Genomic DNA, 25807 nt, shown 5'->3' with positions numbered 1-25807 from the left:
ATCTTCCCAAAGCCAAATACTTTAGACAATCCCCATGGCCAGCCTTGCCCACAGGCAAATACAAGTGCTGGAAAGCATTCTTGATTCTTTTCCCTCTACCTAAAAATATCTGCCACCAACTTTGCACAGTGCCCCCAATGTCCATCCGTTGGGAAAGATAAACATCATCAGAATTCCTGGCTCAGATTCATGAACTTTGAACACTGTGGGAAGGATATCCTGAGAGAATGACGTACAAGGCAAGTGAGCTTTATTAAGATAGTGGGGGTGGGGTGGGGTGGTGGGAATGGAGGTAAAGAGAGGAATAGAAAGGTCTGGAATATAAAGAGAAATATGTGGCAGTAAAAATGGGAGGCATGAGCCTCCCCAAACACTTTTTTTTCCTAGAGTCCCAGTGATCGTGCCTCTATTATCAATTCTTTTGGTATCTGATCATCTTGCTTTATCACCCTAAACCCTGTATATATAATTAAATCAAAACTGAATCTGGATCAGATTATTTGATATCCCAGAGACTGTCCACAGAATGGGGGCTATAAAATCACACCAAGCCAGAAGACATTCTGTCTCATTTAATAACTTTCATTAGGTAGGCATGGGCCAATTATAAAATTCACATCCTTGGCTATAAAGATGTAATCTAAATCATTTGAAACTGGTTCCACTGAAATACATCTTATTGATTTCATCTCAATATTTTATCAAGGTCACTTTAAAACCCAACACTATTTGTTAAGCTGAGATTTACCAACTTCGTATACAAATTAAATGAGAATATTTGGTAATCCATTATTCAGTCACAGATCAGAATAGCAAAATAGATGTGGGCAGATTCCCGTGAACTCCCCCCAGGCCCCTGTCCTTCTACGTAACCAATTCTGGTTCAGCTGATAAACCATTCTTGAGCAGCCTTCCTGACTGAGATTAGCTCCTTCCTAAATCTCCTTGTTTCAATCGACTGAGAATGATTTAATCAGGAAAGAATCAAAACACCCATTAAACCTCTAAGGGGGAGACCTTCAAGATGGCGGAGGAGTAAGACGTGGAGATCACCTTCCTCCCCACAAATACATCAGAAATACATCTCCATGTGGAACAACTCCTACAGAACACCCACTGAACGCTGGCAGAAGACCTCAGACCTCCCAAAAGGCAAGAAACTCCCCACGTACCTGGGTAGGGCAAAAGAAAAAAGAATAAACAGAGACAAAAGAATAGGGATGGGACCTGCACCAGTGGGAGGGAGCTGTGAAGGAGGAAAGGTTTCCACACACTAGAAGCCCCTTCACTGGCGGAGACTGCAGGTGGCAGGGGGGAAGCTTCGGAGGCACAGAGGAGAGCACAGCAACAGGGGTGCAGAGGGCAAAGCGGAGAGATTCCCACACACAGGATCGGTGCCGACCAGCACTCACCAGCCCAAGAGGCTTGTGTGCTCACCCGCCGGGACGGGCGGGGCTGGGAGCTGAGGCTCGGGCTTCGGTTGGATCCCAGGGAGAGGACTGGGGTTGGCTGCGTGAACACAGCCTGAAGGGGCTAGCGCACCACAGCTAGCCCGGAGGGAGTCCAGGAAAAAGTCTGGACCTGCCTAAGAGGCAAGAGACCATTGTTTCCAGGTGCGGGAGGAGAGGGGATTCAGAGTGCCACCTAAACGAGCTCCAGAGATGGGCACGAGCCGCGGCTATCAGCGCAGACAGCAGGGACGGGCATGAGACGCTAAGGCTGCTGCTGCCGCCACCAAGAGGCCTGTGTATGAGCACAGGTCACTGTTCACAACTCCCCTCCTGGGAGCCTGTGCAGCCCGCCACTGCCAGGGTCCCGTGATCCAGGGACAACGTCCCCAGGAGAACGCACGGTGCACCCCAGGCTGGTGCAACATCATGTCGGCCTCTGCTGCCGCAGGCTCACCCCGCATCCGTACCCCTTCCTCCCCATGGTCTAAGTTAGCCAGAGCCCCCCAAATCAGCTGCTCCTTTAACCCCGTCCTGTCTGGGCAGGAACAGATGCCCTCCGGTGACCTACACGCAGAGGCGGGGCCAAATCCAAAGATGAGCCCCGGGAGCTGTGCAAACAAAGAAGAGAAAGGGAAATCTCTCCCAGCAGCCTCAGGAGCAGTGGATTAAATCTCCACAACCAACTTGATGTACCCCACAACAGTGGAATACCTGAATAGACAACGAATCATCCCAAATTGAGGCGGTGGACTTCGGAGCAACTGTAGACTTGGGTTTTGCTTTCTGCATCTAATTTCTTTCTGGTTTTCTGTTTATCTTAGTTTAGTATTTAAAGTTTATTATCATTGGTAGATTTGTTCATTGATTCAGTTGCTCTCTTCCTTTTTTTTATACATATACATATATTTTTTTCCTTTTTCTCTTTTTCTGAGTGTGTATGTGTATGCTTCTTTGTGTGATTTTGTCTCTATAGCTTTGCTTTTACATTTCTCCTAGAGTTCTGTCCATCCGTTTTTGTTTTTTATTTTTTAGTATAGTTTTTAGGACTTGTTAAAATTGGTGGATTTGTTTTTTGGTTTGGTTGCTCTTGTCTTTCTTTTTTTTATTATTTTTTAATTTTTTTATTTTTAATAACATTTTTTATTTTAATAACTTTTATTTTATTTTACTTTATTTTATTTTATTCTTTATTCTTTCTTTTTTTCTCCCTTTTCTTCTGAGCCATATGGCTGAAAGGGTCTTGATGCTCTGGATGGGTGTCAGGCCTGTGCCTCTGAGGTGGGAGAGCCAAGTTCAGGACATTGGTCCACCAGAGACCTCCTGGCTCCACATAATATCAAATGGCAAAAGCTCTCCCAGAGATCTCCATCTCAATGCTAAGATCCAGCTCCACTCAATGACCAGCAAGCTACACTGCGGGACACCCTATGCCAAACAACTAGCAAGACAGAAACACAACCCCACCCATTAGTAGAGAGGCTGCCTAAAATCATAATAAGGTCACAGACACCCCATAACACACACCGGATGTGGCCCCGCCCACCAGAAAGACAAGATCCAGCCTCACCCACCAAAACAGAGGCACCAGTCCCCTCCACCAGGAAGCCTACACAACCCACTGAACCAACCTTAGCCACTGGGGGCAGACACCAAAAACAACGGGAACTACAAATCTGCAGCCTGTGAAAAGGAGAGCACAAACACAGTAAGTTAAGCAAAATGAGAAGACAGAGAAACACACAGCAGATGAAGGAGCAAGGTAAAAACTCACCAGACCTAACAAATGAAGAGGAAATAGGCAGTCTACCTGAAAAAGAATTCAGAGTAATGATAGTAAGGATGATACAAAATCTTGGAAATAAAATGGAGAAAATAAAAGAAATGTTTAACAAGGCCCTAGAAGAACTAAACAGCAAACAAACAATGATGAACAACACAATAAATGAAATTAAAAATTCTCTAGAAGGAATCAATAGCAGAATAACTGAGGCAGAAGAACAGATAAGGGACCTGGAAGATAAAATAGTGGAAATAACTACTGCAGAGCAGAATAAAGAAAAAAGAATAAAAAGAATTGAGGACAGTCTCAGAGACCTCTAGGGCAACATTAAATGCACCAACATTCAAATTATAGGGGTCCCAGAAGAAGAGAAAAAGAAAAGTATTGAGAAAATATTTGAAGAGATTATAGTTGAAAACTTCCTTAATATGGGAAAGGAAATAGTCAATCAAGTCCAGGAAACACAGAGAGTCCCATACAGGATAAATCCAAGGAGAAACAAGCCAAGACACATATTAATCAAACTATAAATATTAACTACAAAGAAAAAATAATAAAAGCAGCAAGGAAAAAAACAACAAATAACATACAAGGGAATCCCCATATGGTTAACAGCTGATCTTTCAGCAGAAACTCTGTAAGCTAGAAGAGAGTGACAGGACATATTTAAAGTGATGAAAGGGAAGAGCTTACAACCAAGATTACTCTACCCAGCAAGGATCTCATTCAGATTCATGGAAAAATTAAAACCTTTACAGACAAGCAAATGCTAAGAGAATTCAGCACTAGCAAACCAGCTTTACAACAAATGCTAAAGGAACTACTCTAGGCAGGAAACACAAGAGAAGGAAAAGACCTAAAATAACAAACCCAAAACAATTAAGAAAATGGTAATAAGAACATACATTTCGATAATTACCTTACATGTAAATGGATTAATTGCTCCAACCAAGAGACACAGACTGGCTGAATGGATACAAAATAAGATCTGTATATACGCTGTCTACAAGAGACCCACTTCAGACCTAGGGACACATACAGACTGAAAGTGAGGGGATGGAAAAAGATATTCCATGCAAATGGAAATCAAAAGAAACATGGAGTAGCAATTCTCATATCAGACAAAATAGACTTTAAAATACAGACTATTACAAGAGACAAAGAAGGACACTACATAATGATCAAGGCATCAATCCAAGAAGAAGATATAACAATTGTAAATATTTATGCACCCAACATAGGAGTACGTCAATATATAAGGCAAATGCTAACAGCCAAGAAAGAGGAAATTGACAGTAACACAATCATAGTAGGGGACTTTAACAACCCACTTTCACCAATGGACAGATCATCCAAAATGAAAATAAGTAAAGAAACACAAGCTTTAAATGATACATTAAACAAGATGGACTTAATTGATATTTAGAGGACATTCCATGCAAAAACAACAGAATACACTTTCTTCTCAAGTGCTCATGGAACATTCTCCAGGATAGATCATATCTTGGGTCACAAATCAAGCCTTGGTAAATTTAAGAAAATTGAAATCATATCAAGTATCTTTTCCAACCACAACGCTATGAGACTAGATACCAATTACAGGAAAAAATCAGTAAAAAATACAAACACATGGAGGCTAAACAATACACTACTTAATAACCAAGAGATCACTGAAGAAATCAAAGAGGATATCAGAAAATACCCAGAAACAAATGACAATGAAAGTACGACAACCCAAACCTATGGGATGCAGCAAAAGCTGTTCTAAGAGGGAAGTTTATAGCAATACAATCCTACCGCAGGAAACAAGAAACATCTCAAATAAACAACCTAACCTTACACCTAAAGGAATCAGAGAAAGAAGAAGAACAACAACAAAAAATGGCAAAGTTAGCAGAAGGAAAGAAATCATAAAGATCAGATCAGAAATAAATGAAAAAGAAATGAAGGAAATGATAGCAAAGTTCACTAAAACTAAAACGTGGTTATCTGGGAAGATAAACAAAATTGATAAACCATTAGCCAGACTCATCAAGAAAAAAAGGGAGAGACTCAAATCAACAGAATTAGAAATGAAAAAGAACTAACAACTGACAGTGCAGAAATACAAAGGATCATGAGAGATTACTACAAGAAACTATATGCCAGTAATATGGACAACCTGGAAGAAATGGACAAATTGTTCGAAAAGCACAACCTTCCAAGACTGAACCAGGAAGAAACAGAAAATATAAACAGACCAATCACAAGCACTGAAATTAAAACTGTGATTAAAAATCTTCCAACAAATAAAAACCCAGAACCAGATGGCTTCACAGGAGAATTCTATCAAACGTTTAGAGAAGAGCTAACACCTATCCTTCCCAAACTCTTACAGAATACAGCAGAGGGAGGAACACTCCCAAAATCATTCTAAGAGGCGACCATCACCCAGGTACCAAAACCAGACAAAGATGTCACAAAGAAAGAAAAGCAGAGGCCAGTATCACTGATGAACATAGATGCAAAAATCCTCAACAAAATACTGGCAAACAGAATCCAACAGCACATTAAAAGGATTGTACACCATGATCAAGTGGGGTTTATCCCAGGAATGCAAGGATTTTTCAATATATGCAAGTCAATCAATGTGATACACCATATTAACAAATTGAAGGAGAAAAACCATATGATCATCTCAATAGATGCAGAAAAAGCGTTCGACAAAATTCAACACCCATTTATGATAAAAACCCTCCAGAAAAGTAGGCATAGAGAGAACCTACCTCAACATAATAAAGGCCATATATGACAAACCCACAGTCAACATCATTCTCAATGGTGAAAAACTGAAACCATTTCCTCTAAGATCAGGAACAAGACAAAGTTCTCCACTCTCACCACTATTATTCAACATAGTTTTGGAAGTTCTAGCCACAGCAATCAGAGAAGAAAAAGAAATAAAAGGAATCCAAATTGGAAAAGAAGAAGTAAAGCCGCCACTGTTTGCAGATGACATGCTACTATACATAGAGACTCATAAAGATGCTACCAGAAAACTACTAGAGCTAATCAATGAATTTGGTATAGTAGCAGATACAAAATTAATGTACAGAAATCTCTTGCATTCCTATACACTAATGATGAAAAATCTGAAAGAGAAATTAAGGAAACACTCCCAGTTACCACTGCAACAAAAAGAATAAAATGCCTAGGAATAAGCCTACCTATGGAGACAAAAGACCTGCATGCAGAATACTATAAGACACTGATGAAAGAAATTAAAGATGATACAAACAGATGGAGAGATATACCATATTCTTGGATTGGAAGAATCAACATTGTGAAAATGACTATACTACCCAAAGCAATGTACAGATTCAATGCAATCCCTATCAAACTACCACCGGCATTTTTCACAGAACTAGAACAAAAAATTTCACAATTTGTATGGAAACACAAAAGACCCCAAATGGCCAAAGCAATCTTGAGAAAGAAACATGGAGCTGGAGGAATCAGGCTCCCGGATTTCAGACTATACTACAAAGCTACAATAATCAAGACAGTATGTAACTGGCACAAAAACAGAAATATAGATCAATGGAACAGGATAGAAAGCACAGAGATAAACCCATGTACGTATGATCACCTTATCTTTGATAAAGGAGGCAAGAATATACAGTGGAGAAAAGACAGTCTCTTCAATAAGTGGTGCTGGGAAAAGTGGACAGCTACATGTAAAAGAATGAAATTAGAACACTCCCTAACACCATACACAAAAATAAACTCAAAATGGATTAAAGACCTAAATGTAAGGCCGGACACTATAAAAACCTTAGAGGAAAACATAGGCAGAACACTCTATGACATAAATCACAGCAAGATCCTTCTTGACCCACCTCCTAGAGAAATGGAAATAAAAACAAAAATAAACAAATGGGACCTAATGAAACTTCAAAGCTTTAGCACTGCAAAGGAAACCATAAACAAGATGAAAAGACAACCCTCAGAATGGGAGAAAATATTTGCCAATGAAGCAACTGACAAAGGATTAATCTCCAAAATTTACAAGCAGCTCATGCAGCTCAATATCAAAAAAACAAACAACCCAATCCAAAAATGGGCAGAAGACCTAAATAGACATTTCTCCAAAAAAGACTACAGATAGCTAACAAACACATGAAAGGATGCTCAACATCACTAATCAGTAGAGAAATGCAAATCAAAACTACAATGAGGTATTACCTCACACCAGTTAGAATGGGCATCATCAGAAAATCTGCAAACAACAAATGCTGGAGAGGGTGTGGAGAAAAGGGAACCCTCTTGCACTGTTGGTGGGAATGTAAACTGATCCAGCCACTATGGAGAACAGTATGGAGGTTCCTTAAAAAACTAAAAATAGAACTACCATATGACCCAACAATCCCACTACTGGGCATATAGCCCGAGAAAACCATAATTCAAAAAGAGTCATGTACCACAATATTCATTGCAGCTCTATTTACAATAGCCAGGACATGGAAGCAACCTAAGCATCTATCAAAGGATGAATGGATAAAGAAGATGTAGCACATATATACAATGGAATATTACTCAGCCATAAAAAGAAACAAAATTGAGTTATTTGTAATGAGGTGGATGGACCTAGAGTCTGTCATACAGAGTGAAGTAAGTCAGAAAGAGAAAAACAAATACTGTATGCTAACACATAGATATGGACTCTAAAAAAAAAAAGGTACTGAAGAACCTAGGGCAGGACAGGATTAAAGACACAGACGTAGAGAACGGACTTGAGGGCATGGTGGGGACAAGGGTAAGCTGGGACAAAGTGAAAGAGTGGCATGGACTTTTATATACTACTTAATGTAAAATAGATAGCTAGTGGGAAGCTGCCGCATAGCACAGGGAGATCAGCTTGGTGCTTTGTGACCCCCTGGAGGGGTGGGATAGGGAGGGTGGGAGGGAGATGCAAGATGGAGGAGATATGGGGATATATGGATATGTATAGCTGACTCACTTTGTTATAAAGCAGAAACTAACACACAATTGTAAAACAATTAGACTCCAATAAAGATGTTAACATAAAAAAAAACTCTAAGGAAAATCCTTCCAATTGTTGATATTTAAATAGATGAGAGAACAAGAAAACACAGAACTTTGTTTCATAGTTAACATCAGGTAGATTTCAGGGGAAATGACTTGCTGTGAATAAATTATAATCTGTGTTATAACCTGGTTATAATCCAAGAGCAAAATTCCCAGTTTCTTTCAAAAAGGCTATGTGTCATTTTTTTACTTCAAATAGTCTGCTGATGATAACTCTGGATGTTCTAATCACATATAATTCCTTGGACTTCAAGTTACTTTTAGCCCATCATTTCAACTGTTCAACTCCAAAATAATATTATTATAAAACTACCTTTATATGGCTTGAAATAATTCCTAATCCTCTGGGCTATCAAGATTGCTTACAAAACCAATAAAATTTAGAACAAAGACTTCCAGTAATTGTGCTCAGGCAACAGAGTTTGGACTTCAGCAGTTGGCAAAAACAGTCCAAGTTTGTGAAACAGCGATCATAAATCCTTCTCTTAATCTCACACAGAGCCATACTTTAATGTAGAAAAAGAAAGGCTCTTTCCCCCAAAAAATGTTGGCTATGTTTTACAACGTAGCCTAGTAATGGATTTTACAATTAGAAATCCATAAGGGAAGGTTTGATCCATTTAGACTCTGCTGTTAAAACGTCAGAGAAATCCGAAGTAAACTTTCGCAAGACCTCCAAAAGGAATATTTACTCTGGTGGCCAAGAATGCTTCCACTAAATCAAGCTGACTCTTAAAATGGAAGCTTCATATTCTGGAAAATGCTTGTACATAGACAACCTCATTCCCTAATTATTTCAAATCAAGGAGTTAAGCATTTTCACGCAAATTCTTACAACACACCCAAAACAATTCTATCCACTTGAGCAAAGCAAGTCTCATATGGCCAACCAATTTACCTTTCTAATAAGTGCTGCAGGACTTGGGGCCCAATTTAAGAAACTATTGTTAGAACAGCCATCAAACTGCAGGAAGAGTAAGGGGGAAAGAGAGCTTGTGCTGCGTAGGGAAAGGCAAATTAAGTTTTGGGCAGAATAGGGGGAAATAAAACTTTTTTTTTTTTAACAACATCTGCTTTCTAGCCCAAGGGGTATCCCCTGCAATCACTATTCCCAACACCATTGTTAGACAGACCTCTGAGTGGCAGACATCAAGATCTGATTCAACACAGTCTCCCATACAACCTTGTTGTGTGTACCTCCAATGTCAACTGATAATAGAACAGGCTTTTCTGCTCTTGCTATGCATGCCAAGAAGAGTGCCAAGTAAACATTTTCAAAAACTTCCAAACATTAACCACAAAGAAGCAATGGAAATATTGGGGGGATAATGCCACATCTCCCCCTGTTTCAGGAGCAGAAAGGCTTCTTACCTTGCTCTCATCCCCTTCAAACACCGACTGGTGGACGTTGCATGCAAACAGTGAGTTCGGGAGGTCCGTGAAGTCCGTGATTGCTTGAAAGGCCTCCTCCGTGAAACACTGAGTCACAGCCCAGTCTCTGTCTATGCAGCAGAGCAGGAAGAGTCCTCCATCTTCTGGGATGTGCCCCTGCTGCCCCAGGCTCCTCATCCCAATGAAATAAGAGTCTCCCCTCATTCCTGAGGATACAGAGACGGATGCATGTTAGAGTAGGATTCGATTCCTTAAAGCTTGGTTTGAAGGTCGCAGTTCTGGAGTGTCTGGGGCAGAGAGGGGAGTGTAGTTAGGAAGAGAAGCAGGGGCTATTAGAAGGGGGAAGACCCAGCAAGTTCACATCTTCCCCTTGATCTCTGAGTTACAACTTCCCACACAGCTCTGCTTCTGGGCAAGAATCCAGTCCCAGCTATGGGCAAAGAAAAAACCCACTTGAGCAGGACTGGAGTTGGAGGCCAGGGGCTCCAGCCTAGCTGTTCAGTGTTTACTAGATTGGGAACCTTGGAAAGTTACCTAAGTTCTCTGAGCCTTGCTTCCTTAAGAGAATCAAATGGATTCAGACAAAAATGCACATAGGAAAGTGCTTTGATAAGTTACATCATGAATTATATAATACCACAACCATTACTGCTAATGCTTATCACTTCTTGAATTCCAGGAATGATTCTAAATGATTTCCGTGCCTTAACTGACCTATCAAATCTCCATCTATGTGGTTGGTACCAATATTATCCCCATTTTACGGAGGGGAAAAACTAAGGAACAAAGCAATTAAGTAACTTTGACAGGGTCCATGACAAAATGGCATGACTAGGATTCAAACTCAGAGAGTTTGGCACGAAAGTCTGCTCTCCTATACCACGGAAATGAAGCAGATCAAAATTACTGCAAGTCTATATTTAAGGAAGTATAACCTATTTCATCACCCCCTGAATCCTGATTAGGGTAACTCTAATAGTTAATCATCTATCCAAATGAGGACACACAGACACACACACAGACACACAAAGACACACACAGACGCACACAGACACACACAGACACACACACACCCTCTTCTGCCTGGGGTAATTACTCTAATTTGTGAACTCTGGATCTTAAAAAATCAGTACTATCTTTGCTGATCCAAGGTATACAGATTCCCCACCCTCAGAGTCCCCAATGTGAAGCTTTCCAGTATTAATCTCATCTACCTGTGTTCCATGATTCTATTATTTCATTACCCCTTACATTCAAAATTCTACCCAACTGCAGCCAGTTGGAGACTTTTTCCAATTTTTGATACTGGTGCATAATTCAATAGATTTCATCAGCTATCCTGCATACTTCAACAACAGTCAATGTCTGTATTTTTCCTTTGTATCTATTTTCATGTCTATCATACTATTCTGTTCAAAGATCAGTGATTAAAGTCCCAGAAGGTGAAATAACTTGCCCACGGGTACCCAGATAAGACTGCCTGGCAATTACAATGTGGCTGCTAGATCATCCTCTGTTTCCCCTAATCCCAGCAATACAGAACCTCAGGGTAAAAGACAGAAAGGCAGTACCACAAAGTGTCACTCTGGCCTCGTCAAGTTTAGGTAAGACATAAATTCTAGATCCCCACACAAGTATGGGTTTCTACCTATATCTCTCTTGAACTCTGAATGCAGTATTGTGATGAGGTTGTTTTTTTCATTTTTCCTAGAAACAAAGCCTAAATGGCATCCTGATAAACAGAACTTGATGGCAATATAAATGATGCATTACATGTAAAATCTTAGGCCTGGTTGGGAACAGGAGCCAAAAATTAAAGAATTTGAAATAATAACTCAAAAATTAGATCACTACAATTATGGAAAATAAAAATGTAATTCTATATAAAATATAATAGAACCATTCCTGTATTCTAAAGTTCTCAAAACTCCAATTAATGCAACATTTTCTGTATTTAAATCAATAAAATACGTATTTTAAATAAAAATATGGTACATGGTTTAAGCTTTATTTTTTTCCATAATAAATTCAAAATACATGCACATTTTTAGTTTTTATTTTTTTTTAATTTTTTTTATTATTATTTTTTGGCCACACTTCCACAGCTTGTGAGATCTTAGTTTCCTGACCAGGGACTGAACCCAGGCCCTTGGCAGTGAAAGTGGAGTCCTAACCACTGGATGAATTCCCTATGACTATTTTTAATTAGAAGAAAAAATGTCAATGAAGTACTTAAAAGTATTTACTTCCCTTCATATTCATTTACACTGTTGCTTCAGATATTTTAGCATAATATGCATAATGCCTATCACATTATTATTAGAGTACTAATTATTTTAATAGTAAAAATAATTACAAAGAACATTAAGACACTTTTACAGGTGACCCTTGAACAACGTGGGGGTCGGGGCACCAAGAGACCACACAGTTGAAAATTCAAGTATAACTTTAGAGTCGGCCCTCCTTATATAGGGTTCCACATCTGCGGATTCAACCAACCTCCGATCCTGTAGAACGTACTCAGTGAAAAAATTCTGTGTATACGTGGACCTGCACAGTTCAAACCCATCTTGTTCCAGGGTCCAGTGTATTTTCATCAATGGATTATAGGAAAACCTTTTGATAATAAAGTTACAATCATCCAGTATCATGAAATATAGATATTGTCAATTTTGATTTCATTTTTAATCCTGTCCTTCTTAGTTAACATTTTTAAAATTAATCAGAATGGATCCCATAATGTTCTTAAACGGGTCTGAGACTGTTTCAATTATTCTTTTTTTCAAAGAGAATTAAAATCCATTGCTGAACAAATTAATTAAATAGACCAAATATTAAGCCTCACTCAGGACTCATTTTAATCTACCCAAATAGCCTTAACTTCTGTTCTAAGCTGTAACAATACGATTACCTTTGTAAGACTTTATTTTAAGCTCATTACTTTCAGTAAAGATTTAAAAGGTGAATGCATTTTTGGCAAACAACTTATTCTACTTACATGGAGAAATACTTTAGAAGTCAGAGCGTTGAACAAAGAAACCCTGGTTTCTCTTCCCGGTTCCACTGCTGACTCACCTCATAATTTGGAGAAATCTATTGATCATTCTATGACTCCATTTATGTTTGTAAAACAGGAACAAAAAACCCTATCTGCCTCCCTCTGCTAAGTAGGAAGAGGCGGAGGAATGAAATAGGGATGAAAAAAAAAGTGATCAAAATCAGTGTTAATCACTCGTAAAAGGATATGTACTCGGAAACACTATAAAAGCACATCATTAGGATCATCTCAGAGCAAGACTATTATGCTTTGGTATAACCACTAACCTCTAGTAAACCCACATAAACAGACAGAAAGGAAATGCTGAAGATTAAAAGAATTCCAGCAACAACTGCCTACATAGCTTAAGAAGATTTACTTATGTTGTCATTATTTCTAAATCTGAGGTTGGTCATCCAAAAGAGAACAGCTGCTTTCATCTCAAAAGGCAACTCTTCCAGGAGGGTTCCCCGACCTCCCCCAGGACCCATGAATTTAGCATCCTTTCTTTGCAGTCCCTGAGTACCAGCCTAGCCCTCACACAGTTCATTCTACACTGCGACTACTGTATCTCCAACCAGAATGGTATTTCTTGAGAGCAGAGACTGAGCTGCCTTCATCCAAGATATCTTCAGTGTGGTACATCTAGAAAGCCCTCAAAATATTTGACTGAGTTAATGAATTATGTAAAAAGGGGTCACTGTCAGGAAAAAACAGACCAGCAAGTGAGTTACAATGATCGACTTAAAATATATACTCTAAAAATATGTTATTTATTTCAAATGTATACACTAATAATATAAATTAACCCACTCATTTCAGATTTAATTTTTATTTTTATTTATTTATTTTTTTTTTGCGGTACGCAGGCCTCTCACTGTTGTGGCCTCTCCTGCTGCGGAGCACAGGCTCCGGATGCTCAGGCTCAGCGGCCATGGCTCACGGGCCTAGCCGCTCCGCGGCATGTGGGATCTTCCCAGACCGGGGCATGAACCCGTGTCCCCTGCATTGGCAGGCAGACTCTCAACCACTGCGCCACCAGGGAAGCCCCCAGATGTAATTTTTAAAATGAAAGATAACAAGAACCACTCAAAGGATTCCTTTAGCTAAAAGTAAAAATTTGTGGAGTATAACTAAGATAACATGTATGTTTTGTTGATTATATGAGTTCACTGAAGAAAAAACTGGAAAAATCAGAAAGGTATAAAAAAAGAAAAGAAAACCATAATCCTGCTATCCAGAAAACTCCGTTAATATTTTGGTATATTTAGTTCCAGTGGGGTTTTTTTTTCATGCATAATTCTGAAACAGAATTGGGAGCTTGCTGTTTAGTATCCCACACTGATACAGCCAAGAGCAGTTCCCTGTATCATTACATATTCTTTGAAACATTAATTTTAATAGCCACATAGAATCCCAGTGTATAGATCTGTCATAATTTATTTAACTATTCTTCTGTTGTTTGACATTTAGAAAGTATATATTTCCATCGTTACACTCATCTGGAAAAGAAAAACCACCATCCACTTTTAAAATATAAAGTCTCCCCTGGGAGAACCTCAACATTTCTTGAGATGCAGAGAAGAGACAACTATATGAAATATTGGAAAGAGTCCCAGGGGCCTACTTGGGTTCTGGTCCTTCTGTAAGTTGCATGTTTTCTGAGCTGTGGTTTCCATGTTAGCAAAATGGAGAAAGACTGCAGTCTTGTCTACTGCGAATATCAAGCAAAAGGAAGCAAGTGAATGTCTTTTGAAGGCTCCAAAATAATACGTGAATTAAAGCGACTTATTACTACCGACAGGCTTGTCAAGATCAGAGGAACCTGGCACTACAGAGGTGGTTGCCATCTACCACTAATAAGGCTGTAAACAAGTTTCAGACTTCAGTGAATGTCCATGATCTAAGCCTATGTCTCTAAAATGAGACACAAGTAGGGATGCCCCTGAATATTTGGTATGGGTCTGGTTGGAGAGCCAATAGAAAGGAAAGTTATTTATAAGGCAAAAGAGAGTCATTAAAAATAAAAAAACCAAAAATCATTGCCCCTGCCCCAACACCACCAAGAGCAAAAATAACTGTTTATTTAAATATTACAAAGTAGGTGGCAATGAGAATATAAATGATTGAATTGGACTCCTTTTAATGGAAGAGGAAGCCTGGAGAGAGGAAGCTTCTCAACTGTTTCATTACTTTGCTATAATGTGAAAATGATTTCATCCAAGATCCTCAGAAAACCCGACAGAACTTATTAAATAAACATTAAAAGACCTAAAATGAAGACAGTATGGTTCCTACCACGAAGACTAGCCACTTGACACTTAAAGATGCCTGATCAGCATCAAAGAAGCAGCAACTGAATAAATATTTGTGGCGTAAGTGAATATATTCTCTCCCCCTCAATAAAATAAGATGATCTAGACATTACTGGGTTTCTACACAAGGAATTAATCTTTCCAAAACTCCCACTTTTCACTCCTAACAAACATTTTTTTTGATATGGTACAAATCCAGGGAAAGGGAGCTCAAAGAGACATCTGATTCTGTCGGGTACCATTACTGTCACAGTGTTAACAATATGCATGAGATTTAGATTTCTGAATTGCAGGATCCTAAAAAATATGACCTTTCTAGGAATGGGGTGTAGCTCATAAGAATGGGGAGCCATGCCTTTTGCCCACGGGAGTTCCGATCTAGACGATCTTAAACTAGATATAGAAGGAGAGGGAGATCACAAATAAGTCCATGAGAGCAGCAGAGAGCCATGGCAGGAAAAATAAAATTGTAAGTATCCATGGAGATGTTCATACTAGCTTCACTGTCAAGTAAAATCACCCCATTAATAGTGTGATGTGTGATCTATGAAAAAAGGCAAATGGCACCTTGGAAGGGGTGGCGTGATGATAATCTTGAGTCCCCTGAACATGCAGAAACTAACACGGCTGATTCTGAGTACCACCTAGGACAGAAGAACTGGAATTTTTTCCTAAGGAAACTATCCTGTCTTATTGAGGGGTCAAACGTCATGTCATCTAAGAAACAGGGGTATGGGTAGACAAAGCATAGGGAAGCACAGGCAAGAATTCTTGAGTGAAATCACAGTTGCCTTCAAACTCTGAAAGAGGAAATATTTTTCGTGTGTGGCACTAAGAAAGCAGAAGTCAACCAGGGAAAAAGAAATCAGTTTAAGAAAAGGAGCCATGGATCTCTTAACAATGCGGGTTAAAACAGAAATGTCTTGCCTCATGTCTAAGTAAGCAACTTGTCCCAGTGACAGCCAATGAATAAGCTCCACAGAGCAGGTGATATCGATCTTGTGGGATGTCACCTAGGGAATCCAAGGACCAGGGAGATGGCTGGCTGACATTTATTTTTAAGGTCCCTTCTCACCTTGATATTTTTATCTTTCCATGACTGGAAGAAAATACACAAGAAAAGAGACATCTGTTTATCTCTGGGCTTAAAGGTGCTCAAGAAAGAGGAACTTATATATAACCTTTAACAAAAGCTTTCTCCAGGGTTGTAACTTTTATCTGTTGTTCATAACAAACCTGCCTATATTTTTTGTCTTCCAGGTTATTCAAACTAGAAAGCAAGAATGTTTAAACATGGGAAATAATGATCTACAAAGGAAGAAAACTGAGTAGAACATACTCCAAAAGCAACTTAAGTTTGAGTTTATTTTTCCTTAGACAAAAGAATATTAAAGATTCGACTCATCTGCTTTTTAAATTAAGAACAAGAATGTAAAACTTTTTGCAACAAGGGCAACAAATAGGAAAAAGTGTGCCTTGATTCCATGTTATAGCCAGCTGAGGAGGATAAATAAGGAAATAGGATAAATGGAAGTGATTAAGGAATAATTCCTTCTGACTTTAAATTCAGTTTTCATTGAAAAACAAGTAAATGGATTAGGGGAGATGTGTTAGTTTGGAAGAAGTTAAAGGTGACCATGTCAGCTTGAATATTAATGATCAAAACTAAGAATGCAATGTTGCATTAATAAGTAGTAGAAAGAAATACCTATAGCTATTTTTAAATTGAATATAAGGGTAAATAAATCCAATGCAATTTTTTTTTAAAGAATAGAAACCTCAACTTATAAGTTTTACAGTGTTTAAAACCCATTTAGCTCTAAAATTAAATGATTCTTCAATGACACCTGGGGCAAAATAAGCTGATTAGAAAAAAATTTATGTGAATAATGATAATCATTTTACAATTAAATCGTATCAGCTTCCAGTTTGGGTCTGGCCTTATGGATGAGGTCCTTTTGTCGCCTAGCTAGACCCTCTTCGGGATAAGCCAGGCCTTTTCCTCATTTTGTCCAACTTATAGGGAGACTGAAGTATAATATTAGCAACATCAAACTATCCCAGCCATCCTGGGATACAAAGGAGAGACATGATATTCTTAGGCTGTGCTCCAGAGAAACCCATTAGAGCTCTTTTTGAAATATAATGGAGCCTATTTAATTCAGCCACAGAATTTTCACACCCGCCGAGCTGTGCAAACCTCCTGCTATTCTTGATACCATTTGGGATCAGTCTTGAAAGGACCAAGAGGACGCAGTGTTCAACTTGTGGTTTTTCAAAAGAAATTATCCACATTCCTCGCTCATGGCTCCCTTCAGGACACTTTCTGGGACCACTGTTCCACTGGAAGCTCCCACAGAACAATAATTCAATTAATTCAATTCCCCAAGGAAGCAGCTTCTTATACATTTTTATGAAGTTAAAAAAAAAAACCCCAAAACCAAGCTGTTGCCACCATCTCCTTTTGTACTGGATTCTACAGCAGAATCCAGGACTATAAACTCACCCATCATAACATCTTTACACCTGTAGGGTTTTAATGCCCATGGTCTCCCTGGAAGATTTGCAAATCTTGTATATTCTTCCAACTGACAAAATAAAAAGGGAAGGAAGACCCTCACATCTACGCAGGGTCAGATGGGACAGGTAGGTAGGGCCTTGGTAGTCCATTTCCACAGCCCTAACTGACAACATCCAGAAAATGGGTTCCAAACAGGCTTCCTGCAAGGGTAGAGAGTCAGAGAGAGGAAACATCACCTTTTATGAAGGGTATGAAGGTGAGAAGGTTGCTCTTAAAGATCGGAAAATCTGTTTCTACAAAGAATAACCTACCATAAACCAGAGCTTTATTCAACAAAACAAACAAGAACTATTGGAGCCCTCACCCAAAAGAGAAGAGCTTCAGTCATCGTATTAGTCAAGGTCCCAGCAGGAAACAGATGGCATGCTCAAGTCGGAGAATTTGAAAAGAGTTTAATAATGGAACTGTTGACAAAGGTGTGGGCAGGCTCTAGGGAAACCACAAAAGAGAATGCAAAAGGCTGGGCTAGCGCCATCCCTAGACCAGAAGAGTTGAGAAGAGGGGAGAGGTTTCCAGAACCGGGACACCGAGGGCTGAGTGGAAAAGGCCCCCACTCAGGTTGAAGGATACAGCCCATCCTCAGTGTCACCACAGAGAGGGTGCCAGGGGAGTTAATATCCCCACCTTGCTCTCTTTCTCTGATCTACTGGCACCTTGCATTGGCCAAACCCAACTGGGACCCAGAGGGCAAGGGAGCTGGGATGTGGAATATATGGGTCAGCCCCTGGGGCACAGAATGAAGAGGGATGGACAGAGGCTCTCTGGGACCAAGTGAAGAAATCAAGCACGGTCTTCATAACTGGGTGGTAGCCTAGAAATGTGATAGGTTAATTTCAGTGGAACTCAATCTAAAAATGTATAACGTCACAGATTCACCATTTCTGACTGCCTTTTTCTTTTTCTTAAGAACAAAAAGACGGAAAGGGGAATGAGCAACTCTGTTTCAGGACCGATGCCTGCACCACTGTGGAAGGGGTATTTCTGAGCCCAGGAAGTAGGCAGGAGTCCACCCTCTCATCATGGCTGTAAGAAGAAGCTTAAAAGAAAGCCCCAAGTCTCCAGAGAAGCCAAGTAATTATATGCAAAATAACTTCACCGGAGAGGATGGCACTTCTAAAGGGAGCAGCAAGGCAGGTGAGGGTTGCTATGGTAGCCAAAGTAAGATGTCATCTTTCCCCTTCTGCTGTCAGAGGGGACTTAGGGGGCTGGGGCGAAGGGGCAGAGAGTACGAGAGGCTGCACCTTTGAGGGGAATCCAGCCAAGAAGGGTCTGGGTTATTCAGCTATTCTATTAAGAAAGGAAAGCCAGACTGGAAAGCTGCCAGAGGACAGGTGGGTTGCGGAGGGCTGCTCAGAGGGAGATCAGCTTGGTGCTTTGTGACCGCCTGGAGGGGTGGGATGGGGAGGGTGGGAGGGAGGGAGATGCATGAGGGAAGGGATGTGGGAACAGATGTATATGTATGACTGATTCACTTTGTTATAAAGCAGAAACTAAAAAAAAAAAAAAAAAAAAAAGAACTCATTAGGAGGCCAAGAAGGCTGGTGACACTCTCTGTAATAAGATGAGCAGATAATGATCAGCTCCACTGTAAGGTCTTTTTAATGCAAATATAAAGGAACTAGGAAGAGAAAGATAAATATCCCTATCTCAGTCCCCAGCATAGCCTATGCGACTTTTTTTCTCAAATACAGCTAAATGTTCAGGTTACTTCCACATTAAAAATCTTCCATAACTCCCTCAGATCTAGTAAGTTCAATAAAAAGAGTTCTTCCACCCAGCGAACCTGGACACCCACAGGAAGATGACAGTCTTCCTGTCCAGATGTATCTCACTCTCTTGTCGGTGTGAGAAAAGAGTCCTAAGTCTCAGCATCAGCCTCCACATCTGTCAATAAGGACAATAATAATAATAACAACAACAACAGCAATTATGAAGGGTTTCCTTTGTTCTGAGGGCTTTATCTATATCAAACGTATGGACAGCTGTGTGGTCCTGTGTGGTCCACTGACTCAAGCTTTCCTCGCTTCTAAGCTTTTGTGTTGGTCCCCAGCCCCTCCTATCGACATCTGGCTCATCCTGAAAGCCACACCTGGGGCCACCGCCTTCACACCCCACTCTGAGCCCCACCTGCACAAGAAGAGATCACCCCTCACTAACCCCAATCATCCTGTGTCTGACCTCTCACAACACTTACTTTGCTGTGTCTCTTGTGAAATAGAATTCATATTTCATGGCAATACAAGAGCTAACACAATAGGGCATTTAGGACAATGGGACACACAGGCACTGCTCAATAAATGTAACTATTATTAGTATTGGCCATCTTAGTTCTTTCACGTGACATAGGATCTCGTCCCCTCTTTCCTCGAGTCATCAGTCTTTTCACACCTAGAGAGGCAGCGAGCAAAGTGTAGACTTTGGAGTTGGTCTGTTGGGTCTGGCACCAGCAATTCCTAGCTGTGTGACCTTGGACATGCTACTGAACATCTGTGGGCAGTGTACACAACACGGGAGCCATCCTGGTACTGACTTCATAGGGTTGTTATATGGATTGAAGGAACTCTAAAGACAGACAAACCCAGATTCTAATGCCAGCAATCCAGTCCCAGTGCTGGGTGACCATGGTGGGGAAGACTGGGCTGGCAGCTGAGGCCTGGAGCCTAGGGCTGAATCCTCCTTCCACCACCATTTTCCATTTTCCTTGGTGATTTTAGGCAAATTAGTTTCACTCACAGAGCTTCAGTTTCCAAAGCTACAAGTCAGGATGATGGAGAGGCTCAAATGAGATTATCATGGGCCCCAATTGGTCCAGAGTCCTGCAGCTCAGGAGATGTTAGCATTTGCTGATGCTGATGCTGACTGGCACTTGTTAATCTCACGGTCATCCCACCTTTATCTCTTTGTCTATTCTCAGATAACTGTTTACATTCCAAGAAAGGCATATTTTGTGGTAGGCACGGGGTTTGACATAACTTCGGGACCAAGACTAAGAACTTTCCTTTAGTCTCTCAGCCCATGAACTTGGCTTCCTAACCCATGTTCCCTGCTTGAGACTTAAGTTTACTTGCTATTCTCTTTCCTTTGAGTGCCATCTTCCAACTTGGATAAAAATGCCATCAAGTGCTTAACCAGAGGCTCCGGGGTCCTTCCCAGGAAGGCCCCTGCCCCCACTGACCCCACCACCACCACCAGTAAAGCACCCTCCACCCAGGGAGGGTCACTTAGCGTCTCCTTTCTGCTTCTGGTCTACACATGTGCTGTTACTGACAACATTTGGCAAAGCGAACCCATTTACTGATGTTTTTACATTTCCTCCCATATGGTGAGCATCCTTGTTTCTGCCTGTAATAGCCTGCACCCAGCACAGCTCCTGGTCCATGGCACTGGCAAGACGAAAACAATGTAACATCACTACCTCTACCCAGAGCCACGGCTATTCTGCCTCATTCTCATTCTCTCTCTCTCTCTCCCTGCCTCTGTCTCTCTCTCTCTCTCTCTCTCTCTCTCCCCGTCTCTCTCTCTCTCTTCCCGTCTCTCTCTCTCTCTCTTCCCATCTCTCTGTCTCTCTCTCTCTGTCTCTCTCTCTCTCTCTCTTCCCGTCTCTCTGTCCCTCTCTCTCTCTCTCTCTTTCCATCTCTCTGTCTCTCTGTCTGTCTGTCTCTCTCTCTCTTCCCGTCTCTCTGTCCCTCTCTCTCTCTCTCTCTCTCTCTCTCTTCCTGTCTCTCTGTCCCTCTCTCTCTCTGTCTCTCTCTCCCTCTCTCTCTCTCTTCCCATCTCTCTCTCTCTTCCCATCTCTCTCTCTTTCTGTCTCTCTCTCTCTTCCCATCTCTCTGTCTCTCTCTTTCTCTCCTAATAGATGTTGCAGAGCCCTGTTCATCCTTCATGACCACTTTCTCAACTGAGTAACTTCCTGAGTCTCAGACTTTCATTGGTCTCCTGCTGTGTTAAATCCAGAAGGATGAGGGTTCTCACCCTCCCTTTTCAGTGCTGGTGCAATTCACCAGTTCACTCTTGATCTGAAAGTAAGTCACTGCCCTGATGGCTTCAAGTCACTTTTTAAATCCTTCCCTTCTTTTTATATGCTTTGGTTGAAGATGTTTTCTTTCTCTCCCTCCCTTCCTTCCTTTCTCCCTGCATCCCTCTCTCTCCTTCCCTCCTTCCTTCAAGCTTACAATCACAATATCTGTTAGGTCCCTAAAGGAGCAAATGAGGATTGGACGTGTGCCTTGGAAACTGGAGCACACCTCCTCCTCTCTCGATGGAGCTGCCTGCCCGCAGCCTGCTCAACCAAGGCGCCTGACTGAGAAGCTGACCCAGGCTGAGCAGTTTTGCTCCACACTGTCAGAAAGCCACAATTCCGGATGATCCATAATTAGTTCCTCACTTCTGGTGCCATGTGTTGTTTACCAGAAAGAGCTGACCCAGATTCTAGCTTCAAAAAAAACAAGCTGAAACCTTTATTAAAGTCCTTCCTGGCTGGCTGCAATTGGGATCAGTTGCTTGGAAGGGCCAACTCACCTCATCTCTCCGTTTTCCAACAACTGATCAGGGGCCAGGCCCACGAGGATAGAACCTGGTCGGTAGGAAGATTTCTGGGGAAGACCTCCAGAGGGTTGAGGGAGAAAGAATTGGGGAAGACCTCCAGAGGGCTGAGGGAGAAAGAATTGGGGAACACCTCCAGAGGGCTGAGGGAGACAGACTTGGGGAACACCTCCAGAGGGCTGAGGGAGACAGACTTGGGGAACACCTCCAGAGGGCTGAGGGAGAGAGACTTGGGGAACACCTCCAGAGGGCTGAGGGAGAAAGAATTGGGGAACACCTCCAGAGGACTGAAGGAGAGAAACCAAGCCAGTGGAGGAGTCAAGTAGTAGCAGCCAAGTGAGCTTAATCACTAACTGACCTTTTAAGAATTGGTGACAACCTTTCCTGGTCTCGATACTGTCTTACTCCAAAGACCATGCTTGAAATGAAGTGGGAGGAAGATGTATGTATATCATTCCTCTCCTTGACCAAAAGAGCAGATGGAAACGCTTGTAACTTTAATGAACTGAACCATCATGGCGGATACCATGATAATCAAGATGGCAGCTTCACTACTGCAGGCGGCAGGCTCCTGACAAGCACAACCGGAATAGTGTGAGAGGACTGCCCATTGTCCATCCAACATGACACTGGAAGCTCTTTAAGTCAGAGGAGAAAACTAGGGCCCCTTCCCCTTCCTGCTTGTCTAACCAATCCCAGCACCACTCCATATGTTTAACTGGAAAAAACAGCCAACAAAATAGAAGCTTCTAATTAAGATGTCAAAGACCAGTGTTTACAACTGGATTCCTAAACCTTGATTCAGTACCAGGAATGGGGCAGTGTGAAAGATGAAAAACAGTATTGTAGGTTAGCCTGTCTTTTTGAGAGACTGCTGCTATTTGTCTCTTTAAATAGCTACCTCGTTCTACCTTTCAGATGACAGTGTGTGTCACATAGCAGATGCTCAAAAATATTTGTTACATAAATCTAGACAATTCTCTTCTTTCCTTCTCTCCACCAGTCCACTTCCTTTTTCATCTTTTCTATTTTCTACATTTCTTAAAAGTTTTTTCCTTCTTCCAAACAGAATCTCAATGGCTTTTTCACTTAGAATGTAAAATTACTTCAAATACCAAATATGAAACATTAAAAACTGTAATAGGTGTATGGGTATGAAAAAAGGACCTGGGAAGTACATAATATGAGGGGCAAAGAAAGCAAGTCTAATTGACCACATCGACATGGTCTGCCCTTGGCTTGGATGTGAGGAGGGTGAAGTCTGGTGCAACACACACGGCTCAGTCTTTGTGCCCTGCCTGTTGGAGTTGTCATCCCTGTGCCCCTGTCGGCACAGCCATCCTGCAGAGTATCTGCCAGTCTATTAAAATCTGTGTAGTGGGACTGCAGGACAGGGCATTTGTTATTCTGTATATTTGAGATAGGAATGTCAGAAATATGTCTGTGATGAAAAAAAAAAACAAAAAAAAGGAGGGGGTGAGTCATGTAGCTACCGGGGGAAGGACTTACCAGGTAAAGAGACTGGCAGGAAAAAAAGCCTGACAGCGGCTGAAGTATGATGGGAAGGGAGGGTGGGAAGAAATGAGCTCCGAGGGAAAGCAGGTGGCCAGGACGTAGAGTGCCTTACAGGGTACGGAGAAGACTCCACTTTTTACTCTGAGACGGTAAGCCGCTGGAGGATTTTTTGTGTGTGTGTGTGGTACGCGGGCCTCTCACTGTTGTGGCCTCTCCCGTTGTGGAGCACAGGCTCCGGACGCGCAGGCTCAGCGGCCATGGCTCACGGGCCCAGCCGCTCCGCGGCATGTGGGATCTTCCCGGACCGGGGCACGAACCCATATCCCCTGCATCAGCAGGCGGATTCTCAACCACTGCACCACCAGGGAAGCCCCGCTGGAGGATTTTGAATAGAGGAGTTTCATAAACTGACTTTTCTCTGGCTGCTATTTGGGGAATACACCAAAAGTGCAAGGAGAGAAGGAGGGGACCAATTAGGAAACTATTGGCAGCAATTCAGGCAGGAGGTGATAGTGATGGAGACCAGAGGGGTGGCAGGTGGAATAGTGAAAAGCAATAGGATTCTGGATATTTTTAATGTACTAGCAGCATCTTGCTGAAGGACTGGATATGGAGTAGGGGAGGATTCAAGGATAACACTGAGGTTTTGGTCTGAGTACCTAGAAGCGGGAAGTTGCCATTGACAAAGATGGAGAATGCTACGGGAAGGGCAGGTTTGAAGAGAGAAAATCAAAAGTGCAGTTTAGGGCTTCCCTGGTGGTGCAGTGGTTGGGAGTCCACCTGCCAATGCAGGGGACATGGGTTCGAGCCCTGATCCGGGAAGATCCCACATGCCGCAGAGCAGCTCAGCCCATGCGCCACAACTACTGAGCACACACGGCTAGAGCCCGTGCTCCGCAACAAGAGAAGCCACCGCAATGAGAAGCCCATGCACCGCAACGGGGAGTGGCCCCCCTCACCCCAACTAGAGAAGACCTGTGCGCAGCAACAAAGACCCAACGCAGCCAAAACTAATAAAATAAATAAATTTTTTTAAAAAGTGCAGTTTAGGACAGGTCAAGTTGAAGATTCCTACTATTCATCTAAGCGATGAGCAGTTGGTGCTGAGTCCACAGTTCAGGGAGGAGGGCTATATCTTAAGTGATGCTTGAAATCATGGGACTGGATGGGGGGCTTAGTGAGAGAAGAGGTCCAAGGTCTGAGCCCTGGCCCACACCAGCATTTCAGAGCAAAGGTAGCATCTCATGGGTGTGTTGTAAGGATTCAATGAAACGATACATGTAAAGCACTTAAAATGTACTGTGAATCTTCATCAAACATCAACAACCTTACACACACCCCTCTGACCCCCTGCTAGCCCCTACCTCCACTGGAGCCCCCATCCCACATCCCAGGGACCTGGACCTGGGGGAATTCTTCATTGTTCAGGAAGGAGGCAGATAGGGAAAAGAAAATCTTGTTCTCCCCATCAAGGCTACAGAGGGAAAGCTTTCCTGCTTAGTTTCCAACTTGGAATACTGAACATTTTCCCACAGTAACATAAACAGTTTCTAAGATCTCCCAAAGCAGAAACCCAGTACTTTATCTCAAGTACATCATGCGTATAATAACCTTTTGGGTTAGACTGGGGACCTGGTCATAATTTATGAAGTTTCTCTGAGAAAATACCTTCCAAATTCCAAACGACTCAACAGAAACCTAGATTTAAAAGGTGGCAGATTGCCCCCTTACATAAAAGCACACATATAAATGCTAAAGATGGATATATCAGGACTTCCTTTAAAAGCAGGGTTCTGTAACATACAGCTAGCTATATTTTAGGTGCCCAACCAAGACCAAGCAAGTCCAGCGATAGTCCCTTTGTAGCTCCTGTGTCAGTTTAATCCTTGTCATACCTCTCTGCGACCCTTCCCCACATCACTTTCTAGTGCTCAGCCAGGCAACAAATCGGTTATTGAAAATTTTTAACTCTAAGATAAATTCCCCATCAAGCTGTATTTCTCCATCATAGTCCTTAACTTACTATACTGTACTTGTTTAATTGCCTTCTTCCCAATTAACTCTGCAAATGCTGGGCTGTATCTATCTTGTTCACACTGTACCTCT

The 25807-nt window shown here is 41.6% G+C and overlaps 1 protein-coding gene across 1 annotated transcript in view; it reads right to left on the bottom strand.

The window, feature by feature from the left end:
* Nucleotides 1-25807, bottom strand: part of RCAN2 (regulator of calcineurin 2) — a 258974-nt gene that overhangs the window by 207341 nt on the left and 25826 nt on the right. Inside the window, exon 2 of the mRNA XM_060109751.1 lies at nucleotides 9691-9917. Within this exon, the coding sequence (XP_059965734.1) occupies nucleotides 9691-9915 (225 nt within the window). The 5' untranslated portion in view covers nucleotides 9916-9917. The remainder of the gene's footprint in view (nucleotides 1-9690; nucleotides 9918-25807) is intronic.

The sequence above is a fragment of the Mesoplodon densirostris genome, chromosome 10 (genome assembly GCF_025265405.1).
Source record: "Mesoplodon densirostris isolate mMesDen1 chromosome 10, mMesDen1 primary haplotype, whole genome shotgun sequence".
NCBI lineage: Eukaryota > Metazoa > Chordata > Mammalia > Artiodactyla > Ziphiidae > Mesoplodon > Mesoplodon densirostris.
The sequence above is the reverse complement of the archived record's forward strand: the minus strand, read 5'-3'. Positions and strand labels throughout refer to the sequence as shown.